This window comes from Mustela nigripes, chromosome 1 (assembly GCF_022355385.1).
Source record: "Mustela nigripes isolate SB6536 chromosome 1, MUSNIG.SB6536, whole genome shotgun sequence".
Taxonomy (NCBI): domain Eukaryota; kingdom Metazoa; phylum Chordata; class Mammalia; order Carnivora; family Mustelidae; genus Mustela; species Mustela nigripes.
In genome coordinates, this window is record NC_081557.1 from 5675485 (window position 1) to 5691212 (window position 15728).

A 15728-nucleotide genomic window follows, 5' to 3' on the forward strand; every position below is an offset into this window, starting at 1 on the left:
CTCAGCTGACAGGGCAGGGAGAAGAGAGCCACCTGCAGCCCTCGACTTCCCGCACGACAGGGCCAAGCACAGGGAGAAACTAAAGCAGGGTGTGTGACAGCCACCTGCGCGCCGTGGTCCCACACTGTGACCCTGAAGGGAATGCTGCCCTCGGTAGCTGTGTAGATCTGAATCCAGTTTTGTTTGGCTCCAAAGCCAAGAGATAGTTCTCACATGATGGCCAGAGACACAGACTGTGTTCAGTAAGCCCATAAAGGGACACTGGGACACGGACAAAATCCAGAGTTCCATATGAAAATAAAACTTTAATTCGCCAAGGGAACATCAAAGTGACCCTTCACACCCCGTACCCGAGTTCTGCTGGGACCAGGCAAGCAGGGCTCCCTCCCCTCTCTCTGGAAGCGGACAGTGCTCAGCGGGGAGAACAGCCCCCACCCCAGGGCTGAGGCTGTGCTCAGAGGTGGGCAGGCGGCTTGGCGAGCTCCTTCCGTCCCTCACCAGCAATAGGCCGGCCTCGCTCCTCCCAGATGGTGAGGCCATCACAGGAGCAGATCTGCTTGGGGTTCTGGAAGAGGCCAGCAGAGCGTGCGATGATGCCACAGGCCAACCTGAGTAAGAACGTGTGGTCAGGGGTAGGCCCTGGACACTGGTCTGGGCTCCTCTGGGCTTGACCATAAGCCACTGGCCGAGTGGAGTCTCCTGCCGGGGGTGGCATCTCTCACCTCTCTCCTGAGTTCCCCGTGACCTTGGATAAGGGATGGCCACCCCGGCCCAGGTCATCTTCTCCCTCGTCGATGACCAGGCTTCGGCCGATCACATCCCATACCTTTGAGGGCAGATAACAGCCTCAGACAGCGGCCGGTTAGGAGAGACCCCGCCTCCTCTTCTAGCACTACCTTCAGCTGCTCGTCCTCTATCCTGAAGCTGGCTCGGCCGTCAGCATCAGCGTGCACGTTCCCCAGGTCTCCACGGTGCTGCAATGAGACCCGGGCGAGAGAAGAGGGGTGCGTGGGGCGAGCCTGCTAGCTTCTAGCTTCCCAGGATCCGATTCCCCTTCCCAAAGGTACCAATGTCCTCCTCTGGGTACAGTCTGGTGGGATAACGGGGTGGCCGAGGGCACAAGAAAGGGAACCGGATGCTCCCTCCCGGGTACTGAAATGCCAGACAGCCACTGCCTTCCGTGGGGTCCTGCCCACTGGAGCAGACCATGTCTCCTGCAAGGCTGTTGCCCCTCCTGTGTCTCAGCCTCAGAAACGAGCCCGGCTGCTACCACTTTGTGAGCCCAGTTCTCCAAACTCTCGTTGACTCTTGGCAGTCTACAATTCCCCTGGGCTTAAGTTAAGGAAGCAGCCAGGACCATTCCCTGACTCCCAGCCTCCTGGAAGAGAGAAAAACACACGGAGCAGGGGGGCCTGTTCTGCCCCCCCACCCCAGAAGCTGGCTCTGCCTACCTTCTCCCTTTTAAGGTAGCACAAAATGTCCCAACACATCGACTGAGCACTGCCTACGTCAGACACACACTGCCGGCATGGGGGTGGGGTACGTGTGCAGCCCCCCAACCCCGGGCAAGGATCTCGAAGTGTGGTGGGGAGACAGACATAGAACAGACCAGTGATTATGAAACATAGACTAAGTACGGCACAGAGGAGGTTTCCTGCGGACCGGACCCTACTGACAAGTCACAGAGACCCACATTGGTGCAAGTAAGTTGTCTCCAATCAGACACTTTAGGCAGAAGCAGGTGCCTTGCTCGTGTGGGCTGGTGCACACGACCTTGCTGAGACGCACGGTCACAGAGCATGTCACTGCGTGGTGGGGCTGACAAGCAGCAAGGAGCTCCACCTCTGCTTTATCCGGTTTTCCAGAGAGACATCTGCTGCTGACGCCTGGCACTCTGTGTGACCCTGCACGGGCAGCCTTTCGGGTACAAAGATCAAGGAAGGGGAGGGGATACCGAGCCTCGAGGAGCATCTTCAGGACTGGGCTGAAGGGGCGAGCAGCCTGGCAGTGAGGCTCAGAGGCATGGCCCAGCAGCATGGTCCTCTCCCTCCCCTGCACTTGGGGAAGGAGGAACCAGACCGCAGGGCCTTGAATGTCACACCCAGCAACTGGGCTGGGCCTACAGAGCCCTCAGGGTGTGGGCAGGGGCATGCCACGGTTACACTGTGCTTGGCAGCAATCCCTCTAGCACAGTGCATGAAGGGGAAGGACTGGGGACAGGCGAGAGAAGAGAAGGCCCCTTGGAGATCAGTCAGGAGATGTGCAAAGGGACAACCAGGCTCTGGTGTAAATTCCCACACTGAATTCACTTCCAGCTGGCCAAAGCAGATGCAGAAATCCCAAAGGGATTCATCAGGCATCATGATGGCCTCAGCGGGCTAGATGTTACTCAAGTCTTCCTCCTCCTCTATCAAGGACTTGGGGACGCTAGGGCAGCTGGGTCCAGCCCCTCCTGATTCCCCGCCCAGAGAGGGGCCCGGTCCAAACAGGCCAAGGCACAGGTGGCAAGGCAGCTTCTCACCCTTCTGATCTCAGGCTTTGTAAGAGACAAGGTGCTCCCAGTTCCCAAATGCCCCTTGCTGGTTCATGCCTTGGGGGCTCTGCCTAAGGCATTTTCTCCGCTTTGTCTGACAGTTCACACTCTCTGTTCTCTGGCTTGATTTCTGTGCAGCACCTCTCAAGGCTCGATGAGGACAACAGCCTGTGCGATGCACCTTCCCACGTACTACATCCTTGTGTGCTCCTCCACTGAGTGGGCTGGCCCTAGTGTACTTGCTAGATTCGGTTACAGAAAGAGAATGGCTTGGCTCAGTCTGGGATGCCCTCTCTCACGCACTTGCTCTCAGGGAAGCCCAGCTGCTGTGTTGCGAGCCGCCCTAGGAAAAGGCCCACGTGGCAAAGGGCTGATGTCTCTGGCCAACCGCCAGGGAGGACCTGAGGAGGCTGCCAAGAGCAACACGAGCCTTCAGATGACGGCAGCCCCGGCCACGCCTTGACTACAGTCCCCCTAAGCCAGAGGCCCCCCGCTAAGCTGCATCCAGGTTCCTGCTCCAGAGAAACTGAGATGATGAACGCTTGCTGTTTTAAACCCCCAAGTTCGGAGTCATCTGACACACAGCAAGAACCCGCTGCCATGCTGAGCACAAACACAGCACCACACAGTGGGCCCGACAAAAACTCGTCTGGCTTCTCCAGCTTCCCAGGGAAGGAGAGGAATGGAGTCAAACTTCTCACCCTTTGAAATGCCACAGAACTGTCCAAAAAATCAAGTACGTGAAATAAGAAACATGCACCATGGGGGTGCCTGGGTGCTTGGATCCCTTAAGCATCGGCCTCTTGGTTTCAGCTCAGGTCATGATCGCAGGGTCGTGAGATCGAGTCCCACATCAGGCTGGGCACTCACCAGAGAGTCTGCTTGAGAGTTTCTCTCTCTCTCTCTCTCTCTGTCCCTCCCCCACACATGCGCTTGCTCTTTCTCAAATAATTAAATAATTAAATGTTAAAAAAAGAAAAAGAAGGGGCGCCTGGGTGGCTCAATGGGTTAAGCCTCTGCCTTCGGCTCAGGTCATGATCTCAGGGTCCTGGGATCGAGCCCCACATCGGGCTCTCTGCTCAGCAGGGAGCCTGCCCCCCCCCCCCTCTGCCTGCCTCTCTGCCTACTTGTAATCTCTGTCTGTCAAATAAATAAATAAATCTTTAAAAAAAAAGAAAAAAAGAAGAAGAGGAAGAAGAAAACATAGGCCTTCTGCAGTTCTCGGACCTTGCAGGCCAGAATCCAGTGGGACTCTACTAATGTTTATTTGACCACCACAGACTGTTTTCACAGTGGGCCTGCTCTTATGGCTACAAGAACTGGTTTTTGGGGCACCTGGGTGGCTCAGTCGTTAAACGGCTGCCTTTTGCTCAGGCCATGATCCCAGGGACCTGGGGCTGAGCCCTGCATGGGGCTCCCTGCATAGCAGAGCATAGCAGAGAGCCTGCTTCTCCCTCTCCCACTCCCCCTGCTTGTATTCTGTCTCTCACTGTGTCTTTCTGTCAAATAAATAAATAGAATCTCAAAAAAAAAAAAAAAAAAAAAAAAAAAGAACTGGTTTTCCCATCTCTCTGGCAATATCAAGTTTCTTATTAAGAAACAAGTCTACCTAAAAAAACCAAAACAAACTCTACCTTAGAGACGCCTGGGCGGCTCAGTGGGTTAAAGCCTCTGCCTTCTGGCTCAGGTCATGATCTTAGGGTCCTGGGATCAAGCCCCGCATCAGGCTCCCTGGGGAGCCTGCTTCCCCTTTCTCTGCCTGCCTCCCTGTCTACTTGTGATCTCTCTGTCAAATAAATAAATAAATTAAAAAAAAAAAAAAAGAGTGGGTGATGGGGACATAGGGCACAGGAGCCTGGGACAAGTTTGTGTACTTTGGAATGTTTGAAACATTCTGTGCTGGATTAAAACATTCAGAATACCCAAGTTTATCTGAGGAAAAAACAGAGTTAACTTGCAGCAAAATGCGACTGACTAACCGAACAGGCCGTATGCAGATGAGCCAAAACCAAGGTGGCCTGCTGCCCGCCAAAGGCAAACAGTTCTCTGGGGAAAAGTGCAACTCCACGAAGGGAGCTGCGCCATTGGGTAAGATTTTCAACGTCCACACGTTCGGCTTCTCCAGGAAGCTTCCTCCCACTGCCCATGTCCTTGGGCTCAGGGAGGATGGGTGCGTATACTCTGGGCTCCCGGGGCCTCCTACAGGCTCACTGCCCTGCAGGCACGGGGCTCTCAAGGGTCTCCGTCACAGGACTGGGAGCTCCTGGGCGGTGGGGGGGGTGGGGGGGGACCTCCACCACGGAAAGGGTTGTTTCTAAATGAACAAAATAAAGCGAGGGGACCGCACCAAAAAATAGTGCACTAAGGCCCCAGGAGTGGCCTGCCTTGCCTGAGGCCTCAGGCCCTCTCGCAGCCTAAGCCTCCCCCCGGATGGACTACTTACCCGGTCAGAGTCCTGAGGGCCCCCGTGAGATGCTCCATCAGGGTTAAAATGGTCCCCACAGCTAAGAAGAAAAGGGAGCAGTTGAGCAGCAAGACACTGGCTCCCAGGCCGCTGATCCCTGTCTCACTCTAACTGTGTTTATTCTACTCACTCACCCGACAGACTCACTCTGTGCCAGACTCCGATGTGGGTCCCGCCCTCACCAAGCTTTCAGGGGAGACGCAGATGAGTAAGAACTAACTGCCACACAGCCCAACAAACACTGTGACACGGGGACCTGCCCTGCTGTGTCCAGAAGTCACTTCCGCCACAGAGGCCATACGATGGCCACGAACAGGAGCATTAAGGTCAGATATGGGTTCAAATCCCACCCCACCATTCACATGCCCCAGGGCCTTGGTCATTTAACCTCGGAGCTTCCACTTCCTCGTCCGCACACTGGGCCTGGGTGGACAGGCCTCGCGGTTCTTGTGAGGACCAAGCGTAAAAGCGCGTGCGGGTAGCTGCATACAGCCCCGGCACGCCGGGGGATGCACGAGCAGGGGATGAAGATGCCACAGGGCAGGTCACAGATGACTCACCTGTCGCAGCTCCCCGTGAGGTCCCCAAACTGATGGACGTGGAGTCCATGCAGCCCAGGCTCCAGGCCATCAATGGTCCCCTCGATGAGGCAGCGTTCAGGGCTCAGCTGCAGGAAGCGCACCACCCCTTGCACAGGACCAGGGCCCTCCAGAATGGCAACTGCTGCCCCCAGATTCTCTGCAAGGTACCAGACAGCCAGGCTGGCTCGCCACCTTGGCTAGCCCCACACGGCCCAGGAAGGGCAGGGAGAGAGCTCCACATAACTTTCCCGCCTTCCCCAAAGTCACTCGAACCCCACACCCCCAAATCCTATGGTTTAGGTATGTACCAGCGCCAGGCCACCTCCCTTCCAGAGAGGCCAAGGCCGGGGCCAGAGTGGCTACTCACGCAACAGGCCACTCCCCATGCCCTTGAGCACTGCCTGCCGCCCTGTGCCTTCCAGAAGGGCCTGCACCTCTTGGCTGGGCAGCGTGGTCTGCACCAGGACCATCTGGTTCTCCAGCTGCACTTCCACACTCTGGACACCTAGAAGGAGACAGAGGGGAGAAGGCAGCAGAGGGCTGACACCCCTGTGCCGGGAGCAGGGATGAGAGAGACCCGTCCCTCCCCAACTCATCTTCACCAACCTTCCCACGGCTGCAGGCAAGCTCGGAAACCGCCTTCTGACTGTGCCGGGCCCTCAACCTCTCTGAGTCTGTATCTTTAGGAATAAAGTGGGGATAAGGCCTCCTTACCCCCAGGAGTATTATTGGTCCTTATTATGTGCCAGGCATGCTTTACAACTTGAAAAACACAAATAATTATTTTAATATGTTTTTATAAAAGCGGCCCATCAATTAACAGTCCATGATTCACGATAGCCAAAAGGTAAAAATAACCCAAATGCCCATCAACAGATGAATGGATAAAGAAAACGGGTAGCCATTATTTCTCAGCCATAAAAAGATACAAGGGAAGGAACTGCCCATAATGCCACCATAGGGAAGGAGCTTGAAAATACGATGTGAAGTGAGCGCCAGCCACAAAAGCTCATGTGGTAGGTGATGCCATCATGGACAGAAAATCCCAAAGAGGGAAAACCCTAGAGACAGAGAGAGGATGAGGGGATCGGGGAACGGGAGGCCGATAGCTGAAGGGCACGATTCCTTCACAAGGGGCCGAAACATACAAGTGGCAGTGGTAACGGCCACACAGCTCTGAACATCTTAAAAACCATTAAAATGTACACTTAAAATGGGAATATTCTGTGATATTTGAATTATATGTCAATAAAGCTATTACACACATCAAAAAACGGGGTGGGGGGGAGCTATCATCATCATCATGAGAACTCACATCTGCCGCACGCGCACTGTGGGCTTTTTTGTACTTTTCCCATATTAGCTCATTAGACAGTCAGGTGACCCTGTGAGGTGGGTCCTATTTTTTTTTAAAAGATTTTATTTATGTATTTAACAGCGAGAGAGATCACAAGTAGGCAGAGAGGCAGGCAGAGAGAGGGGGAAGCAGGCTCCCCGCTGAGCAGAGAGCCGGATGCGGGGCTCGATCCCAGGACCCTGGGATCATGACCTGAGCCGAAGGCAGAGGCTTAACCCACTGAGCCACCCAGGCGCCCCGAGGTGGGTCCTATTATCCCTTTATCACAGATGAGAGTATTAATGCACGGAAAGATTTTTTTTTTTAAGATTTTTATTTATTTATTTGACAGACAGGGATCACAAGTAGGCAGAGAGGCAGGCAGAAAGGAGGAAGCAGGCTCCCCGCTGAGCAGAGAGCCCGATGCGGGCCTCGATCCCAGGACCCTGAGATCATGACCTGAGCCGAAGGCAGAGGCTTTAACCCACTGAGCCACCCAGGCGCCCAATGCACAGAAAGATTTAAGAACCTTGCTCAAAGGCACAGTGTAGTAAGTTGTGGAAATGGAACTCATCTAAGGCCGCCTAGCTCTGGAGCACATCTGGACGCTGGTCACCCTGAAACAGCCCCCACCCTGCAGGCTGGGTTAGGACCCCATCCTCTGTCCTCCTGTAGCTCCCTCTTCCCCCAAGGATCTCACGCTGCCCTGACTACAATCCTCTGTAAGCGCGAGAGCTCTGTGTGATCCACAAGGGTCAGGTTCAAAAGTTAGTGTGTTTCAACTGCCCATCAAATCCCCGACGTCACCCTGCGTGCAGAGACTGTGGGATGACTCGGACACCTGCTCATCTTCGGGGGCCATCGAGCCACCCGGGAGAAGGAAGAGAAGGCACTTCTCTTTCATTCAGATACTCAGGGCTCCCAAGCCTTTTAAGAGAACTCTCCAACCTTAGCCAGTGCACAGGGGAGGGACTGGGGACAGTCATGCTGCTCTCACCTCATCTCTCTCTGATCTTGGCAAATGTGTTTATTGCTCCGCGCATAAAGCCCAGGGGAGCAGTGCGCAGTCAAGAAGACAAAGGTTAAATCAGATTCACGCTGTTGAGATGGCGCTCTGTGAACCGAAGGCTACATGGACTACTGTTGTTCCCTTCATCTCTGGGTTCCCTCCGTATTCTCTCAACAAATGTGTGCTGGGCTGGGTGTGGAAGAGACCAGGGTCAGGGAACGCACTGGTCTTTGTCCCCAGGGGTCCTCCCAGGCTGTGGGAAAAGCCAAGCTATGCCTGGATTAACCACCAGGCAGAGACGGGAATAACAACCCCCAGGGTACCGGCAAGGCAAGGCGCAGGGACACTGTCGGGGGAGGGGCAGAAGTGGGGAGACTCGCAGCCCCACCCTTGCAAGTACAGGGCGATTCTGTGAGAAGAAAACCCTCCAAGTTACCAAACTGGCCCTCACTTCGCACAAAATGCTACCCTGTGCCACCAGGCAGCCAGTGGAGCGTTGTGAGTTCTGGGTCTGCCTAGAGATGCCTCTGAATGTCCATGGCCGCAAAGGGGGTACGGGAGGGTGATGGGGGACTCCAGTGCTCCGAGCCTCCAGGGGATGCCAAGAGCTGTGCTCCGTCTTACACACATTAGGACGAGGATACTGCCCTCATCTGGCAGGTGAGGAAAGGAGGCTAGAGGGTGACCCAACTGGCTTGAGGTCCCAAAGTGCAGAAGGCAGCCTGTCCCACCCCAAAGCTGATGCTCGGTCCCCCTGCCCCACAGAAAGTGTGGTTCAGCTCCCATGGAGGCTCCCAGAGCCCAGTAGGGTGCACAGTATGAGAAATTTTGCTTGCTCACCTCATTTAACAAGCAGACACTAAGCACCCATCACGGGCCGCGTTCCAGCCAGTAGAAGTGTGCGGGGAACAAGTCATGCAACATCTGTGCCCCAGGAAATAGCATGTGTTCCAGGGCAGGGATACAAATGTCAAATATACACACAAGAGCGATGCAGACAGTGAAAGGAGTGATCGGTGAGCTAGGTGTTAGGGAACAAATGTGGGCGAGCCACTGAGGCTGGTCTGGGACCCTAAGCAAAGGCCTGAATGTAGTCAGGTAACAGCCTTCCAAGCGAGGGAACAGCATGGGCAGGAACAACAGTGAAGGCCAGTGTGGCTACAGTTGGGAATAAAGACAATAATGAGACAGGGAGCTATAAGTGGAGACCAGTCAAGCAAGGCCCAACAGGAAAGAATCCGGATTTCAATTTTAATGCACTGGGAGGTCACTGAGAGAAGGCACAGTGTACAGTGGTTGAGAGTGGACTCTGGAGTTGAAATCCTGAGTCTGCCACATACCACCTGTGTGGCCTTAGACAAGTTACTCAACCTTTCTGTTGAGTTTTCTGTTCAGCTGCTTCATTTGCAAATGGATATACTACTACTACCTAACTCAGAGGGTTATTAAAGGCCTAATTGAACAGGACAATGATATTATCTAAGGTGTAATTTTTTTTTATTTTTTAAAGATTTTATTTATTTATTTGACAGAGAGAGATCACAAGTAGGCAGAGAGGCAGGCAGAGGGAGAGGGGGAAGCAGGCTCCCTGCCGAGCAGAGAGCCCGATGTGGGACTCGATCCCGGGACGCGAGATCATGACCTGAGCCGAAGGCAGCAGCTTAACCCACTGAGCCACCCAGGTGCCCCTAAGGTGTAATTTTATTTAATTAATTAATTTAGTTATTTGACAGAGATCACAGGTAGGCAGAGAGGCAGGCAGAGAGAGAGGAAGGGAAGCAGGTTCCCCGCTGAGCAGAGAGCCCGATGCGGGGCTCGACCCCAGGACCCTGAGATCATGACCTGAGCCAAAGGCAGAGGCTTAACCCAATGAGCCACCTAGGCGCCCCTCTAAGGTGTAATTTTAAAATCACTTGAGCTTCTGTACGGAAAAGCTGTTGGATGGGGCTTCTGGGTGGCTCAGTGGGTTAAGCTGCTGCCTTCGGGTTGTGATCTCAGGGTCCTGGGATCGAGCCCTACATCAGGCTCTCTGCTCAGTGGGGAGCCTGCTTCCCCCTCTCTCTTTGCCTGCCTCTCTGCCTACTTGTGGTCTCTCTGTCAAATAAAGAAATAAAAATTAAAAAAAAAGAAAAGCTATTGGAGGGGACAACAGAGGCAAGGGGAAGCCATGAAGATGAGGTTCTCGTGTGCGTCAGGGAGAAGGAAGGTGGCTTGGCTTCGTGTGAAGGCCAAAGAATGGAAAAAGAGAGGCCACTAAATTCCGAATATATTTTAGATTCAGAGCAGACAAGACTTTCCAAAGGACTGACTTCCACACAGGTGGGTTCCTGTCCTGGGTCTCCTAAGAGTTGACTCTCTGCTCCTTGAGTGGGAGGGCCCCAGTGGGCTACTCCCTGTAACAGTGCACTTCTAGAATTCTTGAACCACACCTGAAGCAAGAAGGAGGCTGGCTCCGCAGCTGAGCAAGATTCAGCAGGGCTGGTCCGGAGTGCGGCCACGCCAGCCCTTGCTTCGCTCAAAGCCCACTAAGAAAGAAAACACAAGGCCACAGGGAACTCTAGGGTGTGTGATAAGGGTCCAAGGAAGTGGGCCTTGCGCTGGGAGCTCCTCCCACTTACTCTAAGAGGAGCAAAACCCTCTTCCCCAAAGCTCCCAGGCCTCCTGGTGAAGGCAAATTTCTCTCTCGCGGGGCAGCTGGGTGGTTCAGTTGGTTAAAGTGGCTGCCTTTGGTTCAGGTCATTATTTCAGGGTCCTGAGATCGAGTCCTGAATTGGGTTCCCTGCTCAATGGGGGGCCTGCTTCCCCACCGTCCGCTAACCCTGCTTGTGTGGTCTCTGTCAAATAAATAAAGAGTATCTTTTTAAAAACATTTCTCTCTCTCGTTCGCTCTGCTTCAATGTCTGTCCCCAAGTGCTTCTGCCCAATCAAACTGCCACCTGTAAGCCCTTCCTCTCACATTTTCTAAGACTTAGTGCGCTCTCACTACATGTCAGAGATTTTTTTTTTTTTTTAAAGATTTTATTTACTTATTTGACAGAGAGAGATCACAAGTAGGCAGAGAGGCAGGCAGAGAGAGAGAGAGGAGGAAACAGGCTCCCTGCCAAGCAGAGAGCCCGGTGCGGGACTCGATCCCAGGATCCTGAGATCATGACCTGAGCTGAAGGCAGCGGCTTAACCCACTGAGCCACCCAGGTGCCCCTGTCAGAGATTTTTTTAAAGTGCTTTACAGGGTACCTTGGTGGCTCAGTGGGTTAAGCCTCTGCTTTGGCTCAGGTCATGATCTCAGGGTCCTGGGATGGAGCCCCGCATCAGGATGTCTGCTCAGCAGGGAGCCTCTTCCCTTCCTCTCTCTCTGCCTGCCTTTCTGCCTACCTGTGATCTCTGTCTGTCAAATAAATAAAATCTTTAAAAAAAAAATAAATAAAGTGTTTTACAGGTATTAACCAACTAACTCTTCATGACAATCCTCCAGGGTAGCTTCCATTATCATCCCCATTTAAACACGGAAGAAACAGGCAAAAGTAGTAACATGCATGACGTCTACGGTGAGGCTAAGAGGCAAAGCTGGGATGTGAATGCAAAGAAAGGAATTTGAAGTCACATACCCTTATCCACTATCGCTGCCCTGTACCGGCCAAGTGCCACCACTGTCCCAGCTTAGAATCCATCTCACCTCATCTGTCCCATGAGCGACGCTCGCATGCTCATCGTTCCCTGGGGGCAGGGACTGTGTCTGAAACATTTGTGAACTCTTCTCCCTAAAAAGCCCCCAGGGTCCGGTCCATACCTGCTGAATGACTGGATGAACATTTAACAGAATCAAAGGCAAGCGGTTCCCAGGGCCACGCTGGTGGTTCTGCCTGCTCAGATGTTTCTGACCGTGCAAGGTCACCTCCAGACCAGTTAGCTGGCTCATAAGAATTGGGAGCTGCCTAGGATGGAACATAGCCAGGGCTGCTGTTGGCTTTGTCAAGATTATGCCATTTCGCAAGCAAGAGCTGCTTGCTATCCAGGAAACACCCTCTGGAGGTGGGCCCATGTATGCCCAGTCTAGCTCCTCACTCCCTGGGCACCTGAGATGTAAGACGCACCAGAGCCTGTAGAGGGCTCTGGCCTGGCAGGCTGGAGATCTATACTCAAGGCTCTGACTCCGGGTCTCCGGGTCTCTTGACTCTCGGAAGACTTTCCTTCCCACCTCTGTGTTCTTCCACATGTGTAAATGGGAATAGTGTTGTTGGTTTAAGAGATTAGCCGGCTCCTTCTAGAGGCCTCCGGACTGTCCGCAAAAGTTGTTCTGGCTCTTACCTGCCACCCCTTGCAGGGACGTGCGCACCGCGTCCACGCAGCTCTGACAGGTCATCTGCACTGTGAACTCCAACTGCAAGGGCGGCAGGGACCGGTTGAGGAGACTCGGGAACCCCTTTGCGTGACTGTTTCACTATTTGCCGTAGGACCACCCCAAAAGCCCTGGGAAACGCCCTCACGTGACCCCTTCTCAGGCCCTCATTACCAGTCGTTATCGGTCCCAAACCAAACCCCCAACGTTAACGCCAAGGGTCCTGCTAATCTCGAACCCGTTACCCGCGGAGGCCCGAGGCCCCGCCCCAGGTGCCTGCGTTAACCTTTCCCTGCGTTAACAACCACCCCAGGGGCCGAGACACTCGCACGCGAGGCCTCGACGCTCACCGTGCAGGCGGTCCCGCGGTCCCCGGAGTCCGAAGCCATCCCGGACCCAGCCACCGGCCGAAAGACCTAAACTATTCCGCCGCTCAAGCGCAAAACCTTAACGGCGTAGCGGGGAGGTGGAGCTTCAGAAGCCACGCTTTGCCCCGCCTCCTGGAGCGCGCGCACGTCAGGCCCTCCCCCTTATGTCACGCGTCGGAAGGCATGGCTGCGCAGGCGCACTCGGGCCCTCGGCCACTGGTTGCCTTAGTAACCTCCTGGCCTCTACTGCGCAGACCTCCCGCGGCGCCTGCGTAAAGATGGAGCCCTACAAACCAGAGCCCGAGCTTCAGAGGTTTTACCACCGGTTGCTGGGCCCGCTGTCGCTCTTCCCCCGCAAGGCGACACGCCCAGAATCTCAGAAGCGCCTTCCGCCGGAGGTTCCGATGCTGTTGCCTTTGCCGGTCTCCCGGCTGACGGTGGCGTCGCTGTGCAGCCAAGTGACCAACCGGCTGGCCAGCAGCGGGCTGGCGGTGCGCGTGCCTACCGAAAGCCGTCTCCGTTTCACTGAGGTCATCCTGGACGAGCTGAAGTGCAGCTGGCAGGAGCCTCCCACTGAACCTAGCCTGAGCCACTTGAACAACCAGAGACTGCGGAAACGGCTCCAGACCTACGTACTGCTCAGCAGCGAGCAGCTCTTCTTACGCTACCTGCACCTGCTGAAGACCATGTCGACCCGCAGAGGGGTCTTCACTGAATCAGCCACACTCACCCGTTTGACCGCCAGCCTCGCCAGGGACTGCACAATCTTTCTTACCAGTCCCGAGGTCTACCGTTGTCTGCTCGCTGACTTCCTCGCCCTGCTGAAGGTAGAACAGGCCCGCGGTGGCATGCATAAGCTGCGCCCGGTAGGCCCTAGTGGGGCCTTCAAGCTTTACTCTATCCCATGGCTTCATAGCACCAGCTTCGCCCAAGTACCAAGCTGCAACCTCACCCTAAACTACCTCATCCAACTCAGCCGCCCGCAGGAGTTTCTCAGCGAGCCTGAAATGGATCCAGTGAAGGAACTGAAGTCCATCCCCCAGCTGAAGAAGAAAAAGCCTCTCCAGTGGCTGTCCACCATGCGGAAGAAGAGAGAGAGCAACCTCAGTTCCGCACAGATTGTGTCACCGCCCAAGTACTCCGTGATTCCCACCACCAGAGCTCCCTCCCCCTCCTCCCACCCACCCCTCTACTCCCAACTCCAGAGGGGCCAGTCCATGCCCTCTCTGCGGGAAGGCTGGAAGCTAGCAAACGAGCTGGGCCTTCCTCCACTCCCCCCTCGCCCCTTAACCCCACTGGTCCTGGTTCCAGAAAGCAAAACAGAGTTGGCAGGCGACATGGTGGCTGAGGATCTGAAGCAGATGATAAAGAACATGAAGCTGGAGAGACCTCACTACTCCCCGCTGGACTCGGGCCTGCCCCCACTCCTGGGTGCCCTGACCCGCCGCCCAGCTGCCACACATCGCATGCAGGAATTGCAGAGAATGTTGAAGAGCCTCGAAGAGGAAGAAGCCAGTGGGCAGTGGGGCCTCCAGTGCCCCAGATCCTTACCATTTCAACCACAGCCAGTGACTGTTACTTTGAAGCTAAGAAATCAGGCTGTGGTCCAGGCAGCTGCTGTGCAATTGTCTGAGAGAAACTTCCTAGACTCCTTCCACGTGGATGGGGCCGGAGTCCTATACAACCACCTGACTGGTGAACTAGAACCCAAACTTATTGAGGAAATGGATATCAATTGCTTTGTTGGCAATAACATCAAGGAGGTCTACAAGGAGTTGATGAGCCGTGTCTCTCCTGACCACTTCTCTTTGGACCAGGGACCCCTGGTTGAGCCTGCAGCCAGTAAAGACTGGTCAGCCTTCCTGTCCTCAGCCATTCTACGTCAAGAAAAACAGTATCGCGTCATCAATCCCAAGTTAGCTGGGCTTTATTCCCAGGGAGCAAACATTGTACAGTCCTCTGACAGGGCAGCCTCCCTCACATCACTCCAAGCAAGCAAAGGCTGGGAGAAGTGGTCAAACAAAGTCTCCTGGATGAGCTGGTGGAAAACCACTTTGTCTGTGGATGACTACTTCAAGTACCTCACCAACCAAGAGACCGATTTCCTCCATGTCATCTTCCAAATGTATGAAGAGGAAATTCCTGTGGAGATTAAAGCCCCTGTCAGAGAGCCCCTAAAGATTCAGTACCCACCTCCCTTGCTGGAAGATGAAGAGCCAGACTTTGTGCCAGGAGAGTGGGATTGGAACACAGTGCTAGAGCACAGGCTAGGAAATAAGAAGATCAGCCTCCTGGGAGAACCCTACAAAATCCTGAACCTACAGAAGCGTCTGGAACGCCTGTGGTCCATGCTGGAGTTCCCCGACAAGGACCGGCTGGACATGGCCATCAAGTACAGCTCCAATGCCCGTCTGAGGCAGCTGCCTTCATTGGTGAGTGCCTGGGAGCAAGCCCTAAAGCCCATTCAGCTGCGGGAGATGTTGCTGGGGAGACTAGAATGGTTTGAGCAACAAGCCTCTGACCCCAACCGCTTCTTCCAAAAGACTGCCATGGACCTGAGTCGCTTCCTGGAGGAAAGTCAGTTCCGCAGCCTTCTACACAGGAAGATCAGTGTACTACAGGCTCCTTTGGCTTCCCTCCTGGAGGAGATTGAGTCAGTCTTTGGGGAGCCAGTGACCTTCAGGGGGCGGCGATACCTGGACAAGATGAAGCACGACAAGGTGGAGATGCTCTACTGGCTCCAGCAGCGGCAGCGGGTCCGCCACCTGACCCAGGGTCAGAAGGCCTCCCACCAGCCAGGGCTGTTCAAGAAGCTCAGCAGCCAGCCTTTAATAACTCCTGGAAATACTCCCATTACTCTGTGACAAGGCCGAGGGTCCTCCCACCCTCCCTCACCCCCAAACACACGGCAGATCCTCTAGACCTCTTGACTGCTTCAGAAGACAAATTATCTGGCAGTGCAGGATTCGGGAACATTGTGCTTCCAACTACCAAGGGACCGAGAGTAATACTTTATTTTGACTGTAAAGTGCTCATAAAAGACTCCCCAAGCCCAGAAACCCAGTATGCCCATTTATTTCATGCACACTGCAACCAAAATC

The 15728-nt window shown here is 54.4% G+C and overlaps 2 protein-coding genes across 3 annotated transcripts; one reads left to right on the forward strand and one right to left on the reverse strand.

The window, feature by feature from the left end:
- Nucleotides 1–285: 285 nt before the first annotated feature.
- CCS (copper chaperone for superoxide dismutase) lies at nt 286–12743 on the reverse strand. 2 transcript variants are annotated; one of them, XM_059400684.1, is made up of 8 exons: nt 12610–12743; nt 12229–12301; nt 5946–6083; nt 5558–5735; nt 4977–5037; nt 897–974; nt 723–826; nt 286–608 (listed from the first exon to the last, which is right to left on the reverse strand). In XM_059400684.1, exons 1-8 carry the CDS (start codon nt 12646–12648, stop codon nt 455–457), a joined length of 825 nt encoding a protein of 274 aa, XP_059256667.1. In that variant the 5' UTR covers nt 12649–12743; the 3' UTR covers nt 286–454. The 2 variants fall into 2 exon arrangements, with proteins under 2 accessions (XP_059256667.1, XP_059256677.1); XM_059400694.1 differs by lacking the exons at nt 12229–12301; nt 12610–12743 and adding exons at nt 6185–6258; nt 11711–11748.
- Nucleotides 12744–12791: 48 nt separating this feature from the next.
- On the forward strand, nt 12792–15670 carry CCDC87 (coiled-coil domain containing 87). Its single transcript, XM_059400671.1, has one exon. It carries the CDS (start codon nt 12792–12794, stop codon nt 15489–15491), a length of 2700 nt encoding a protein of 899 aa, XP_059256654.1. The 3' UTR covers nt 15492–15670.
- Nucleotides 15671–15728: the final 58 nt, after the last annotated feature.

Coding starts and splice junctions, on each gene's coding strand:
- CCS (XM_059400684.1), bottom strand. CDS start 12,648: ATGGCTTCGGACTCCGGGGACCGCGGGACCGCCTGCACG. Junction 975..4,976: donor GCCCTCAGGACTCTGACCGG/GTAAGTAGTCCA, acceptor GTCTCATTGCAG/CACCGTGGAGACCTGGGGAA. Junction 827..896: donor TAGAGGACGAGCAGCTGAAG/GTAGTGCTAGAA, acceptor CTGCCCTCAAAG/GTATGGGATGTGATCGGCCG.
- CCDC87 (XM_059400671.1), top strand. CDS start 12,792: ATGTCACGCGTCGGAAGGCATGGCTGCGCAGGCGCACTCGGGCCCTCG.